The sequence below is a fragment of the Salarias fasciatus genome, chromosome 4, assembly GCF_902148845.1.
Source record: "Salarias fasciatus chromosome 4, fSalaFa1.1, whole genome shotgun sequence".
NCBI classification, from domain to species: domain Eukaryota; kingdom Metazoa; phylum Chordata; class Actinopteri; order Blenniiformes; family Blenniidae; genus Salarias; species Salarias fasciatus.
The window spans coordinates 5,463,925-5,478,991 of NC_043748.1; the positions used below are offsets into that span (position 1 = coordinate 5,463,925).

Below are 15,067 nucleotides of genomic sequence, written 5' to 3' on the forward strand. Positions count from 1 at the left end.
ATGGATTGGGGCACGGAGCTTTGGGTGAGTCCGCCGTGTGGAGGTTGTGTCGCGCTGCTGGAGGAGAAGAAGAACGCAGTTTGGGTGGAAGAAAAGAGGGGAAGCGGGATTAGACTCGGCGCTGGCTGCACAGACTTCAAGGACGCACGACTTTTCCCCACAAGATCTCCCCCCAAAAGAAGAAGAAAAAAAAAACACATAGAAACAGAGTGAAGTTGCAAAATCCCACAAAACAGCATGCTGTTCTGCTGGAAAGTGGGATTTCCTTCAGAGTTAATCGGCGTTTGCAACATGTTGATTTGCTTTTGTTTGTGTGTTTAGTGTTGCTGCCTCCGCACAATCAGACGCAAACAATTGTTACATTGTGAACATTTCCAGGCCATCAGATGTAAGTGGGTCCGCTGCATCAAACTCCGCTCGGACAACAAGCCGCAGATCACACAGGCCTCGCATGTAAAGTAGCTGCAGCACACAGGGCTGAGGTTTTCCAGTGCTGCACAGACACAGAGAGGTGTGCTGCTGAGGTGGGTTGCACCCTGCGGGATGCTGCTGTGTTTACAGTCTGGCACACCTTGCTCCCATAGAGATGAAGATCAGATGCTGTGATTTGTTTTGGCAACTGGCTTCATCACATCACCACCCGAATGGTGTAATTACAGACAACTTTCTGAGTTTTGGATTAATTTTTAATTAATAAGTTTTTTGATGTTTAAAATTGACCACATCTGATGGTATTTTTTTGGTGGGAATGGACAAGAAAACGACTTTTCCAGTCTGTTAGATAAAGTGGAAGCACCAGTTCATGCAACAGTGACAGTATCCAGAACAAAAACAGTTCTCGACGTCACACATGTACATTCCTCTGGAACCTGGATGTGTAAAATGGAGCATAGCATAGATGAGGATTGAGAGGTTGTGGCCTCATTAGAGAGTCTCCCCCTAGGCCTCTTCCCCTGTCCTTTTCCATTCTGTGTGCTGGTGCAACAGCCTAATTAGTTTTGCCCTACTTTGATTCACAGAAACTCCCCAGTATTAATCAGAGGCTCTGTGCCCACCCGGAATGCTGGATCGCAAACTTTAGAGGACATTTTTCTTCACATTCAGTCAGAGTCACATAAAAAGGATTGTTTTTAGTTGTTGGTTACGATTGCAGTGTGTTGTTTGTGTGTTTTGACACAGCTTCACCTGTCTGGTAAGACAAAGCCCGTCAGGGATAACTCGTCCTGGCAGTGTTTGACTGGAGAGTCATCCCTGCCGCCAAGTCAGCGCCGTGGCATCTGTCTCCTGATTGTCGTTAATCCATTGGCTATTTTAAGGCGCCCGTTTTGCAGAGTGTAAGATAAGTGTCTAGGCATTAGCCGCGATGGCGTGTGCCACCAGGCCACTCCTGAGAACCGCGCTCAGGCAGGTCCGGTTCAGCCAGGCCTTAATTTTTCAGGAATAAAGGCTGACTCAGGGTTGAAACATCCATCTAAACCCAGTCTGGGTGACTTTCTGAGTGACTAAAGTAAGAGTTATGCTTTTCCTGTCCGTCAGCTGCGTTGAACGTTGAGCCGCCGAAGATTTCACATGCTTGCTTTGTATGTTGTGACGCACAGTGGAAACCATCGTTAATTTGTTGCCCTCCTCTTGCCTAAATCTGTGCAATAGAAATTAGGTTAGGGCTTTCCTTATTTGGAAGTTCTATAATTACCAGAGCAGTGCTACAATATTTAGTCTGTCAGAACTCGCAAAATGATAAAAGGGGGCTGCTGATGTTTAGAAGTGTTGAAAAGGTTCGACTTGGTTACATAGATTCAGGAGCGGAATCTATGTAAACATACTTGTGATTGTATGTAAATAAGGATGATGATGTAAGGAATTGGAATGTTCTTTTTGAAACATGCATTTCAAATTTAAACATGGTGATTTGAAAGTCACATTTTCATTTATATTGTTTGAAAATCCAACAAAAAAAAGAGACCTGTGGCTTTGGGTGGCGGTGATAAACGTGATTAGTCTCACAGACACTGGGGTTTGACAAGACTGTGAATGTGTCCTTGCAAACTGACACGTCAGAGGATTTTCTTATAAACCTCTGTATGAGTTATGTATTAATTATTAATTTATGAAACAAAAAAAATCTGTTTAAATAAGAAAAGTTTACAATTTCAGCCGTCAGTGCTGCACATCGTCTGGAAAAGACAAGACATGGTCAACAGGTTGTTATAAAAAAAAAAAGTATAAAATGAACTAAAATCAGGTTCAATAAATGGGGGGGAACATCTTTTAACTGCTTAATAATCTAACATATTTAAAAAGTAATAATAATACAGTTCAGATTAATTTCTTGGATTTTGTTTAGCAAACTGCTGCTGAGTGTTTTGGTAAGTTCAGGAATAATAGATGTAGTAGAGCAGGAGTGCTCTCACTCTCAGGGACAGACTAAACAAATTGTCTCACTGCGAGGCATCAAGCAAGCATCCATCATAATTTATAGCCCGACAAAAGTTTACAAATGTACATTTTTTTGTGGGAATCCAGAAGGTATTATCTGTCAAGTCAAAGTGTGCCTTTTTGTTTTTACCACGTTGAAATAACTTCACCCGTTTCCTTTCACGGAAATGTAAAAGTTGTTTTTAAAACCAGCCGCTATCAGACTGATACCTCAAACATCTATTTATGGCAGCGGCTGGATATTAAGTCTTTACTGTTGCCAGGAAAGATGGCTTCCTGCCAGTTCAGCCGCAGCTGCTAATGCAAAGAATTTTTATCTTCCATTCTCCAGTGTGATAAGCACTGCCAACATGAACACATTCTCACTTTTCACATTTTGTGTACACAAGTGTGTAAACATTGTGACGGGACTTTGGTTTTCTTAAGTCTGAGGGGAACAACATATGTTGATCTGGGGAACAAACCATGTAAACACCAAGTTAAATATCCAAAAAGGAGATTTATCTGTGCAGCATTCCTGTAACAAGAACCGAAGGCACAGTGTACTGTATATGTTTTTATTCTTGCCTTCATGGTTTCTTACTACACTCTGCCGAACTGAAGATGTATAATTAAAGTCTAAAAATGTAGAGACGTATTCTATTTCAGTACACTAAATGAAATTAACCCATGAATCTTTACCTCTAATAACAGAGAGCAGTTGTTGATGACATTGCACTTCCTTATTACACTTAATGCAGCGCTGTTCCCTATTCTATTGCATTTGGGGCTTCCCGCTGACATATCTCATCCATCACCACATGCCGAGATGTGAGAGGGGTTGTGGAAACTCATGAGACTCTGACAGCACTGTTAGCATAGGGCTAACAGGAACTGTGATTTTTTTTTTTTTTTTTTTTTTTTTTTTTTTTTTACATGGTCTCACTTCTTCCATGATATTTCATTGTGTTTCAGTGGTGTTTCCATTGCTCCTCCTCTTCATTTGTGGTTATTTTTTTTTTTTTGTGTTAGGAGTTACTGGGTGAGACTAAATAGGATTTGGGTTAGCGGCAACACATAAAGTTTTAAGTCCAAACTGAGATTCACTGTTTTTTATAGTTAATCCCAGAGAAAATTGCTGCTTCAGTCTTTGTCTTGAAGTGGTGAGGGTGTGCTGGATGCAGACGGGTCTTTAGCTTTAAATCGCTCATGAAGAAGCTGTCAATTTTTTGCTTTAAGTGAACCATATTTTAGCTAATGCGCTGAAACGTTGCTGCTTGTTTGTTTTCAGTCTCTCAGTAAGCACATGCACCCTGGGAAGTTGAGAAGTTGGCTCCATCAACTGTTCTACAATTCATGGCCCTAGAATTAAAACCCTAGCAGTGCCTGTTGGTTTGGGCGTATTGTGGCGAAGGATTACAGGCCCCGTCTCTGCTTGAACCTGTCTTCTGTAATTGGGTTGAACGTCGTCTCTTTCATTGCTGACTCCATCTCTTTTGTTTTACCTGAGGGGCAGGAAGGGTGCAGAAGAACAGGGCCCGACACGTCAGGAATCCCCCCTTTTTAAAATTCACCCCCACCTCGGCGTTGAAGCCGGCCACAGAGAAAAGGGCTTCATGCAGAGCGAGAGAAGAGTTGGCTTCGATATCATCTGTCACGCTCAACAGAACTTGTCTGAGCTTGAAGGTGTCAAGTTGTTTCTCAGAAAATACTGTACAATGAATGAAGAGAAACCACAAGCTTCCTTTATGCTGCATTCTGTTGAAAAGAGGAAATTGATGTAATGCTCATGGTTTAAAACGAAATGTAGTTTTATCCCATCAAAGGTATCAGCTCTCTGTGTGAGGAGCTTTCTCACTGGACCTTTTACATCCCATTTGCTTCAAGCTACTTCAATTGTAGTGTAATTTTTGCACCTGAAATGATTTCCCATAATGGTATTACATCATTGAGACTTACTTTATTATGTTCCTGAAATGACTTTTAGATGCTACTGTTGAAGCCTCTTTCACATTTATATGTTTTAGTAAATCTGTTCATTCCATGTCGTGATATGCTGATGATGATCCGTTATATCTTGACGAGACTTCCACTTCATTAGCACTAGATACATATTTATATTTTGGGTCCAGCTATGATGTTAATTGGATGAAGTTTTCAGTTTACTGCAGCAGCGATTTTTCATTAAAGAATTATACGTGTCATGCTGCCTCCTTCACCCCTTATCTATCGCACATCATTTTGGACAATAGAGTTTTCAACTAACTGGATGTTTACAGACCTATGTATTTGTGTTCATGCTGATAGCACTCTAGGAGACGTAACACACGGAAAACAAATCTTGATGTGTGTTTTTTTAATTCCCTATAAGCCAAGATGACCTCAAACTCCACTGGAGAAACATCTTGTTTGTGACCGAGCAGTTGACACATGTTCCTCGTCCAGCAGACTGTTGTCTTTTCCATTTTTCTCACTTGTCCCTCGTGCTGCTATCACCAGGACCAGTACGACGTCATCGAGAAGCACACACAGTCCGGCCTGGAGCTGGTGGAGAAATATGTCAAGTTTGTGAAGGAGAGGACAGAGATTGAGCAGAATTATGCCAAACAGTTGAGGTGAGCCTCGTCGGTGTTATTTGTCCTGTGATAACTCCCTTATATGCTTGTGAGCTCAAAGCAGCTTGCGTCAGTGCCTGCTTTTGTGCTGTTGTTTGCATTTGTGCTTGTTTATGAAATGTTTCTCGGTCTTATGACTGCTTTGGGAACAGAATCCAACTTGTCCCTGAAGCGCTGGCCTGATTCTCCAGTGTGTTCAAGTGTGTGTTTTCCCTTCATTTCTCCCCTCCGTTCTCCTCCTTGCTTTCTCTGGCGTTGGTTGTCCCAGTCTTCGGGGCCACATCTGCTGCAGCGCTGAGCGTTGCTGGAGAGGAGGGGAAGTGGGAGCAGACTGCCACATGATAGACGGGATGTGGTCAGAGGAAGAGTGAAAGGAGGAAGAACAGCCATTCAAATATGTTCATTTTGGAAATTTGGACCGCTGGTTTTAATCTTCTTGTGTGAAAAGCATTGTAACATAAAAATAGTCTGTTGGCCCCTTTTCATTTTCAGCCTCTCACCACTGACAGTTTCCTACATTGTTGTCTCCAAAATGACAATTTATTCTCCATCCGCAGGAACCTTTCTAAAAAATACAACCAAAAGCGGAGCAACAAAGATGAGCCAGAATGCAGGTGAGTTATTATGTGGTTTGATGTAAAGTCTGTCTTAAAAAAAAAAGAGAAGAGAAACGTTCATAAATCACATCTTCATCAGAAAGTTATGTTGAGCCTCTAAATCAAATCGAAATGAACTGAGCTGCAAATCTCAGACTTCAGCGTCGGCCTGTTGTTTGTCTCATTTAAATGCCCTAAAAGGAAGTGGGACTGAGGAAGTCCTGAACTTATCATCAGCTGGCTCGCCGTTCACATCTCTTTCAGCCCGTGTGTTTATCATCATATCAGCGGCCCAATCAGTGTGTCCTTCTTTCCCCACCCTTTCCTTTCTCCTCCCGGTCCGTGATAGGCTGTCCAGCTACCAGTCGTTTCTGGACATCCTGAATGAGATGAATGACTACGCGGGCCAGAGGGAGCTGATTGCGGAGAACCTGATGATGAATATTTGCATCGACCTCACGAAGTACCTCCAGGAGCTCAAGCAGGAACGCAAGGCGGTGAGAATGAGGAGGCTCATCTTTTGGAGCCAGTTTGGCGTTTTGTTTTCTGCATGCGATTCCTTTGCTTTAATACTCCTACCGCCACCTGAAAGTCATTAAGCCTTTTACTCCTATCCTGTCGCCGCTGAGCGGATTAAGCCTGCATACCTCCTCCAGGGCCGTTCATGATAGCCAGTCAAATCAGAGGCAACCAGATAGTAAAGAAATATGGCGAACATCCCCACTCTAGTCCTTTCAGTGACCTGCAGAGCTTCCTCACCACCGCGATCCAATCATTCCCAGCAATCAGTCACATTTCTAACACAACAGCACAAACAGTAATATTGAAAAACTGCCAGATTGAATGATGAAATTATGCTGGAAAAGGGGGGGAAAGCACCCAGTCATCGTTCATTTTTTTTTTTAAAGTTTTACAGCTGTAAAATCAAAACAAATCCAGTCAATCTAAACATGAAGTTGGTTGTCAGGACTACACCACTTTTGCATTTTACTTTTTGGATTCAAATCATGCCTGATGGCGCTGTGCGTGACATAAAATGAAAAACACCAGGGATTGTGTGTTCGCCAGTGTCGTGACATGTGCCCACAAGCACAATAGCTAACAGCATCCTGACGATATGCCAAGTGAATTTTTTTTTATTTCTAGTAAAAGAATTCAAACTTACGAAAAATAAATTCTCACTTAGCGTCTCCTGGCAGAAGCGTGGTCCGAGTATATGTGCCATTTCTGGATGAGGAATGCTTTTGCAGTTGGGGTTGCAGCACAGTCATGTACAAGACATCATGTCTCACACAGACACTCCGGTATTTGTTTTCATGTCTGCTGTGTTGTGTGGCTCTTGGAGGTCATTGTTTATTCTGTCTGCCCCTACACATGGCTCTCCCTCCCTCACGCTGTCATCTGACCCTCCTCTCACTCTGTCTATTTTTATGAATGCCTGCAGTATCTGATGGAGGCGAAGAGGGCCCAGCAGAATTTGGAGAGCACCTACAAGCAGCTTGACAGTGTAAGTCTAGTTTTGTTATTAAAAAAAAAATCAATTGTGTGTTCCAGAATATATTTTAATCACCAAAATTTCACTCACACAGCAAAAATATAAGCTTAAATCATGTTGAAGTTTTGTGTTTTTGTTTGTATTCACCACATTGAAAGGACAGGAAGCTCTCTGTAAGTGAACCATGACACACCGACTGTGGTCAGGCTCATTTGTCTATAGTAAAAACACACGAACAGAGTGGAGCTCAGACTCTTGATCTCCTATATCGGCTCGTCAGACTGCAGCCAGTTCAGTGATGAGTGGAGATGCCACGCTCCCAAAGCCAGAGCACTCCCTGATCCCTCCTCTCAGACGATGAGAAATGCTCTTTGCCTAAAATAGTAGAACCCCTTCATATTTCATTCAGGCACGAGCCTCATTTAGCAGTGAGTTTATCTCTTTTTTTTTTTTTTTTTTTTTCTCTCCCCCTCTCCATTAGAGTAAAAAGCGTTTCGAGAGGGAATGGAGAGAAGCGGAGCGTGCAACACAGTACGCCGAGAAGACGGATCAAGACATCAATGCCACAAAAGCTGATGTTGAAAAAGTATAAAAAGGGACGGGGTTGGTGGTGGGGGGTCTGGTGTCTCATAAACATCTACTCTTTGTTTGTTTGTTTTTTTAAACATATGCACTGTGCTAACCTTTTCCTCTGTTTGCTTTTCAGGCCAAACAACAAGCTCACATGAGAGCGCATGTAGCAGACGAGTGTAAGAACGACTACGCCGCTCAGCTCCAGAAGTACAACAAAGAACAGAGCCACTTCTATTTCAATGAGATGCCCCTCGTTTTCAATGTAAGTCATGCTGTGATCACTGGTGCCACCTTGTATGGATTACAAGGCAATGAAATCATCATGAATAACTAAAACTGTAAGATTTCAAATAGAATGTTACATTTTATTGAACACTGAACATTGTATTTTCAGTATAAGAAAATTATAGTGACATAATATTTTCCTCTTGCTTTCTGCTGACCAGAAATTGCAGGATCTGGATGAGAGGCGAGTACGGAAGTTGGCGCACGGCTACATTTTGTTCTCGGACACGGAGAAGCATGTGATGCCCATCATTGGCAAGTGCCTGGAGGGCATCACCAAAGCCGGCACTAACGTTAATGAGAAGAATGTGAGTCTCTAAGAAAAGATGCTAAATTGATTTTAATATGGATCATGGCTTCACGCGGCCAATTTGTTTCAGCTGCAAGTCTGCTTGATAAGAACTCTTGACTGATCCCATCCATAACTGCGTTCAACACAGGACTCCATGGTTATAATAGAGCAGAATAAGTCCGGCTTTGAGCGTCCTGGAGATGTGGAGTTTGAGGACTACAGTCAAGGCATCAACCGGACCTCGTCTGACAGCAGCCTCGGGACGCCTAAAGGCCCCATGGACCTTCTCGGGAAGAACAAGGGCAAAAACTTTTGGCTTTTCAGCAAGAGAAGTAAGGTATGGCATTTCACTCTCATATTGTGACAGAGCCTCACAGGAACAAACATGTTTTGGAAATCGGGCTGTGTGCGATTTATCAACTCCAGTACATGAATGATTTGAAAGCTGCTAGTTGGAAGTCAGTTCAGTGGGCAACTCCTTGCGTGGCAGAGCCAGGAAATCCCCGACACAGAGTGCTCATGATGAACCTGTGGTTGCATTTTCACACTGGCAATGCATGCACACACACACACACCCCTTCTCATCTTAGTATCATAATGCATGAACCTCTTCCATTGTATTACACGCAAACTCACACGCACACACACCCACCCACCGAAACTTCTAGAAAAGATCTTTTGCATGACTCTGTCCCTGGCTGTAAGTGAATAAACCTTGCCCCCCCCTCCTCCCTATCTCTGCAGTGTGGTTTCCAATAGGTCAACTGGCAGTCAGCATTCTGCTGTGCTTGTGCTTTCACCAGCACGGGAACCAAACAACATAGAATTTTCCTCTACGGGCATTCACAAACACACTGCTTTCATTATACTGCCCAGAACCTGGCATTATGTGTCACATCACAATAAAATCTTTGTAGCAACATCAGAATGACACCAGGCCTGCCAGGTCAGAAAAACTGGATCATTGTTAACATTGAGATTTTTTCGTATTTGCATTTCAGTTGCTATTCAGGGCGTTGCTGCTACATTACATTGTAAATCTCTACTCTTCCCCTCAATGGGGCACTTTTGCTGAGGCTCAAAATTAAACCAGAGAGATGAGTGGCAGACCGCTAACCAGCTAATGGTCCCCCTCCTCCAGTCCCAGTCTAAACGATCCCTTCTTCCCTCCCCGTGGTGTTTGCTTGTTCAGCACCTCTCCTCTTGCTGCATGTCTTACTGGCTGCGCTCTGCTGTGTGCTCTTTCTGTTCTGCTCTGTGTGTGTGTGTGTGGCACAGTGCTCTGTGTCATCAGTCATGCTCTCCCAATTAGGCCTGAGCGGTTTGGATGGGAGGCCGGCGATGCTGGCTCGAGTGAGCTCTTGGTTTACGTCTGGCCTCCTAAACATGACCGTTCTCAGCTGTTCTGTACTTAGATCCCTATAACTCTCAAGAAAAGTAACACCTCCTCGGTAGATGTTCACATAATAACGGAGTTGTACTCCTCGAGCTCAGCACTTACACAGGGGACCTTGTCATAGGGCTATTTTCAGTCATTCAGTATTGAAGACCAGAAGTCTTCAGCCTCCTGTGTAATTTAGCTAATAGATCCCACCCCCACCCTTAGAAGTGCTGCTCACACACTGAGATTTTCACCGAGTTAACTGCAGGCATGTTCTCAGGATAACTTCTTTCTAATAGGTCACTCTGGGCATTCATCAAGCCTCAAAAATCTATAGGCGCAGCCTCGCTGTGGTAATTATGCAGGCTATTTTTAAACAGCTCCATTACTACATGAGCTGATGTTTTTTTTTTTTCTTGATTGGAATTTGGATCGTCACACTTCAAAGTGATTCATGAAAATCAATCTTCATGATAAAAGTCTGTCAGAGTCAGTTGGGATTTATTTCTTTACAAGATGGGTCTTAATTGCATTTAATTACAGTTCTTTGAATTGCAGTTTTTTTTTTTTTTTTTTTTTTTTTACTTAATGTTATCCCAATATTGGACCATTTTCATATAACCTTCCAAAATAACTCCGATTAGAAACTGAAAAAAGCCCCAAAACATCAAGACAACACCTGAAAACATAATTGGTTTGTATTACAAAAAGCACAAAAAGCTTGTCTTAATATTGCCGTTTCTTCTAACGCTCTGAACGTGGGTGCTTTGGACTGGCTGGTCCTCACTGGGATTCATTCTGACCTCCTGCCTGACTTTATTTCTGCTGCAGGTGTGCACCAGTGTGAAACTCTGGTTGGTTGCTTGCTGTGTAGTTTTCGTCGCCTGTATTTTTATTTTATTTTAATTTTTTCAACATCAACAAGAGCTGAAGGCACAGATGTGCGTTTGTGCCTCCGTGCTCTTTGGCCTCATGCGCGGGGTTTGCTCCAGTGTTGTCTTCCTGGCTTTGTGGTGTGCTTTAAGGTGTTGACATTGTCTTTTTCTTTCCTTTGTCATTTTTTTTGTCTTCCCCTGTTTTCCCAATTTCTTTATCTCTTTTCCCCCTTCTCCCCTGTACACCACTTTATCAACGCCTGCATTCCTCGTTTTTGGGTGCTGGTACTTTGCTCTTGCCCAACCCAAGCTCTCTTCCTCCACGCTCACTCCTTCCTCCGCACCCCCCACCCCTTCACCCGCTAATGGACCCCCCTCCCCCAAGTTTGGCCGGGACCCACTGTCGTACTGTTTGAAGGAGATCAATAAGACAGTCAAACCCAGAATCTCTTCCTTCCGGACACTCAGGAGATCGGTGAGTCGGACCGGGTGCCGGGAGACCGCCACTCACAAGGGGCTGTGCTCACTTTTACACTTTCACTGTCCTCCATCAGGCGCAGGAGATATTGTGAGATTTTTTATGAACTCAGCATTTTTTTTTTCCCCCCCTCTTCAGAGATTTACTCCAGAGAGGATCATGGTAATATTCTGGTGTGGGAATCTCCATTGTGTGAAACGTAAAGATGGCCACCTTTTCTTTACAAACACTCATCTTTGTGCTGTGGTGGACTGAACATGCAGCCAAGCCAAACCCCACACTGCCATGTGGACAGTGCTATTTCCTTGAGTTTGGATTGAAGAGGTGGCCACCTGGTGGTGAAGGAGGGGAGGGACGCTTGGTAGCACCAGAGGAACAAGCAGAAACTCTATTCTGAAATAACTTGATTTGTGAACTTTTTGTTTTTTATGTCTCTTCAGTTTTCTCCCACTCGTATTTGTTGAAGGCTGATAAACGGGACCGTCCAGCGTTGTTGGTTCATGGGTGGTGGTTTTGTGCTCAGCTCATGGATATGCAGTTTCCGTCACAGAACACACTCATTTGGAACCTGACAACATTTAACAAGGGGAAATTTAAAAGTACTATATTTTAAGCAGTTTCCCGTGAGCTGAACACAAACCACAGGTTTGCTGTTCCTCCAGGGTTGTGTTTTTTTTCTCCCTTTGGTGGTGACTGTGGTGACTTATTACGAAACTGGTAATAGGTGAAACTCGGCGTGCCGCTCACCCACCCTTCCTGTGACCTCTTTCAGCCCACGGTGACAGAAGATTTCGCCCATCTGCCCCCAGAGCAGCGCAGGAAGAGGTTGCAACAAAAATTAGAGGAAATTTACAAAGACTTGCAGAAGGAAACGGATCAGAGGTGTGTGTGCTAATTCACACTTATATCAATAACCTCCTCTGTGAGAACGCCTTCCCCTGAGCTTCCCAGTTGACTAAAATCTACTGAAAGTCACTGTTTGTGACTCTCTCTTTCTGTCTTTTTTTTCCCCTCCCTCTTTGTCATTTTAGTGAAGCTCTAGGAAAAATGAAAGATGTTTATGAGAAGAATCCTCAGATGGGAGACCCGGCGAGTCTGGCATCCCAAATCAACCAGACATCCCAGAATATAGAGCGGCTCAGAGGCGAGCTGAACAAATATGAGGTAGCTTTGACCTGACGGGATCATCTGATGGCCAGTTTGAACTCACGAAATGAAGATTTATTAAATAATGCAATTAAACACGTGTCTGCATAACTATGAGTGTAGTGACTCCCTCTGCTCTAATTCCTTTTCATTCTCGCTCTCCTCCGTCGTGCAGACTTGGCTGGCTGAAGCAGGAGGTCGCGGAGAGACTCTACGCTATAAACCACACACATTTAACAACAACGGCGCCCACGACATACACAGGTAATGACAAAACCTGGAAATTCACCGTATGGCTGCACGCACTCGTCTGTTGATGGCTTCGTATCGGGAAACGTGCGCTCTCTTTCCAGTCCTGATGGCGCCCACTCGGATGAAAGCACTCCTGATCCCTCCCAGGCCATCTACGCCGAGTTTGATGACGACTTTGAGGATGAAGAACTCACTGCTCCGATTGGGAATTGCACAGCCATGTACAATTTCCCGGGTATGTCACAGCCTGCTTTTGCCTTTCTCGCTCACTTCTGTTGGAGGAGCGTCGCTTTCAAGACGAGGCACATTTGAAGTGGACTGTGTACAGTACTCTTGGTAATAATAGCCGAGTCGGCTCTGAAATTCATCCTTTCTCGGTCGCTGTCGTTTTAAGTGGACTTGTGAAGTGCTATTCCCCATCGTCATTCTCATTCTGTTGATCGCGTTGTGCGGCTAAAAAATATTCAGACTGCACAGCTGGATATCTGGAGATTAGGTGGAGCTGTTTGGTAGTAACAAAAGCAAAGACCGTGTTTTTTGAGTTATTTTATGCAAAAACCATTGTAGCTTGCTGTGTAATGAGCAAATACTACCTTGAATTACCATAACTGAGCAGCATCTAATCCGATTTTTGCCTGGAATGAAAACATTTGTCAGACCTACAGAGAAGCACAAATCGCAGCCAATTACAGTAAATCATGAGTTAGAGGTTTACATGCATAAGGCTGCTTCAGGTTTGCGCTCATAAACGAGCAGAATCTGATGCGTCTCTCTCTCTCCTTCAGGTGCCAGTGAAGGGACCATTTCGATGCAGGAAGGGGAGGTGCTGGCCGTGGTCGAGGAAGACAAAGGCGACGGCTGGACCCGCGTCCGGAGGAACAACGGGGACGAGGGCTACATACCCACATCCTACGTCACTATCACTCTAAATAAATGACAGACACAGGATGAACGAGTGGAATAATGGATCGACTGTGGACAGTTCTTCCTATCGGACCAATTGAAAAGAGGCACAAACATTGGCAGGACCACGCGTGTCCCCGGGAAAATCCTCATAAAAGGTGCTCTGATGTCTGGAGTGAGGTGTAGCATATTTACTTTCTGATATCATGTTCATTTTTTTTCCTTTTTGTTTTTATGAAACAGTCCTGCTCACATGTGAGGCACGATTCAGGTACAAGTGCACGCCTTGTTTCACAGCCTGCTGAGACATTAGCTTCTCGATGTGAGAGTAATGAGCAGCGGAGGAGGAGGAGGAGGAGGAGGAGGAGGAGGAGGAGGAGGAGTGTGATGAGTGCTGCTGCCATCTGTACAATGAGTAATACCACCAGTAATATCCAGAAGGAAGTTACCTCACTTGTTTCCCTTTTTTCAGTTGAAGACTGACATGCTTTGACCCACAGCGGTCCCCCGCCATCAACGAAACCAGAATATATGACCTGTCTTAGTTTTTATTTCACTCAAGTGTGCCACTCCTTACCTCTAACGGCGCTCGAGGATCCCTGGGGGATGGACATGTTACAGGAAAAACACTTCGCTTTTTGGTTTTCAGCCATTCGTGAGGCCAAAGTTGTGGGCAGAGAAAGTCACATTCACACAGCTACAATGAAAAAGCATTCTAATCTTTAGACAATCACAGCCATATCATCATTAAGGTCATTTCAGACATTTAGCAATAGCAAGGATACGTGGTTACTGTTGTTTTCTAACAGTTACAACCTGAAAATTGTACTAAAATAATTTATTACAAATGTTTATAAGCATTTTCAGGTTGGACAGAAGTTGTGCTTTTGTATTAAGGGTGTTATCATGTTTCTCTTTTGTCCTTGCAACCATAGAGGACAGTCTGTAGCCCACTAAAGGGAGTTAATGCACCGTAAATGTGCTCCATTAGGGCTGTTGTATTTATGTAAGAAATAATATATATATTTTAGCTACCACAACACCACTATTGTCTTATTAGCTTTTTAACCATTTGAATAAAGAATACTGTGTGAAGTACCTAATTTTGTCACTAATAATATTTTATTGGGTTTTACTTCACACGAAGTTCATTCACATCTTTTTTTTTTTTTATTATTATTTTTATTTTTTACATTGTTATGGAGCCAGCGAAAAGCATTACTTTTAAAGTAAGTGCTTGTGTGTCTTTGGTGCCTTTCTGGTTAAAAGCATTGTTGTATGTATGCCATTTTTGCATTCAGGATATTCTTTTTTTTTTCCATTACTTAATAGATGTCAAGCACATTTCCAAGTGGTTCTGTTTAGACCTGGCTAAATAAATAACTCAACCAAATGGTTTTTGTAGTTCCCTTGATTTTATTCATTTATTTATTTTTGTCTTTAAGGTCTGTAAAGTCATTTTACATAATGGATTACCTATGAGTGCAATAATTACTAATTTCAGACATTTTGCAAAGTGAGTTTTTGGCTTGGTGCTTATAGACATGCATCACTTTTAAATAAAGCTGAGGAAGCTGGATGTGTTGTCATGCACCACAAGCAAAGGAAGCAGGGAGCTATGAGACTAGTGGTTTCAGGTTTTTAAATGAATTCAATCTGTAGCTTCCAGATGCTCCCATGACACTCCACCTATTGATCTGTTTACAACGCTGCAGTCTCAGGTTTGATAGTTATTTAAAGAGGGTCTTTCTTTATTCATTG

The 15,067-nt window shown here is 43.1% G+C and overlaps 1 protein-coding gene across 3 annotated transcripts; it reads left to right on the top strand.

Moving 5' to 3' along the window:
• Window positions 1-14,701, top strand: trip10a (thyroid hormone receptor interactor 10a). 3 transcript variants are annotated; one of them, XM_030089834.1, is made up of 15 exons: window positions 1-24; window positions 4,915-5,030; window positions 5,588-5,644; window positions 5,976-6,123; window positions 7,071-7,133; window positions 7,603-7,707; window positions 7,828-7,956; window positions 8,141-8,287; window positions 8,420-8,608; window positions 10,838-11,002; window positions 11,778-11,887; window positions 12,037-12,169; window positions 12,327-12,415; window positions 12,505-12,638; window positions 13,189-14,701. In XM_030089834.1, the coding sequence occupies exons 1-15, from the start codon at window positions 1-3 to the stop codon at window positions 13,338-13,340; spliced, it is 1,761 nt and encodes a 586-aa protein (XP_029945694.1). In that variant the 3' UTR covers window positions 13,341-14,701. The 3 variants fall into 3 exon arrangements, with proteins under 3 accessions (XP_029945694.1, XP_029945696.1, XP_029945697.1); XM_030089836.1 differs by lacking the exon at window positions 10,838-11,002 and adding an exon at window positions 11,144-11,167 and having other exon boundaries at window positions 13,189-13,340; XM_030089837.1 differs by lacking the exon at window positions 10,838-11,002.
• Window positions 14,702-15,067: the final 366 nt, after the last annotated feature.

Coding starts and splice junctions, on each gene's coding strand:
- trip10a (XM_030089834.1), top strand. CDS start 1: ATGGATTGGGGCACGGAGCTTTGG. Junction 8,288..8,419: donor CTAACGTTAATGAGAAGAAT/GTGAGTCTCTAA, acceptor CGTTCAACACAG/GACTCCATGGTTATAATAGA. Junction 8,609..10,837: donor TTTTCAGCAAGAGAAGTAAG/GTATGGCATTTC, acceptor GCCCAACCCAAG/CTCTCTTCCTCCACGCTCAC.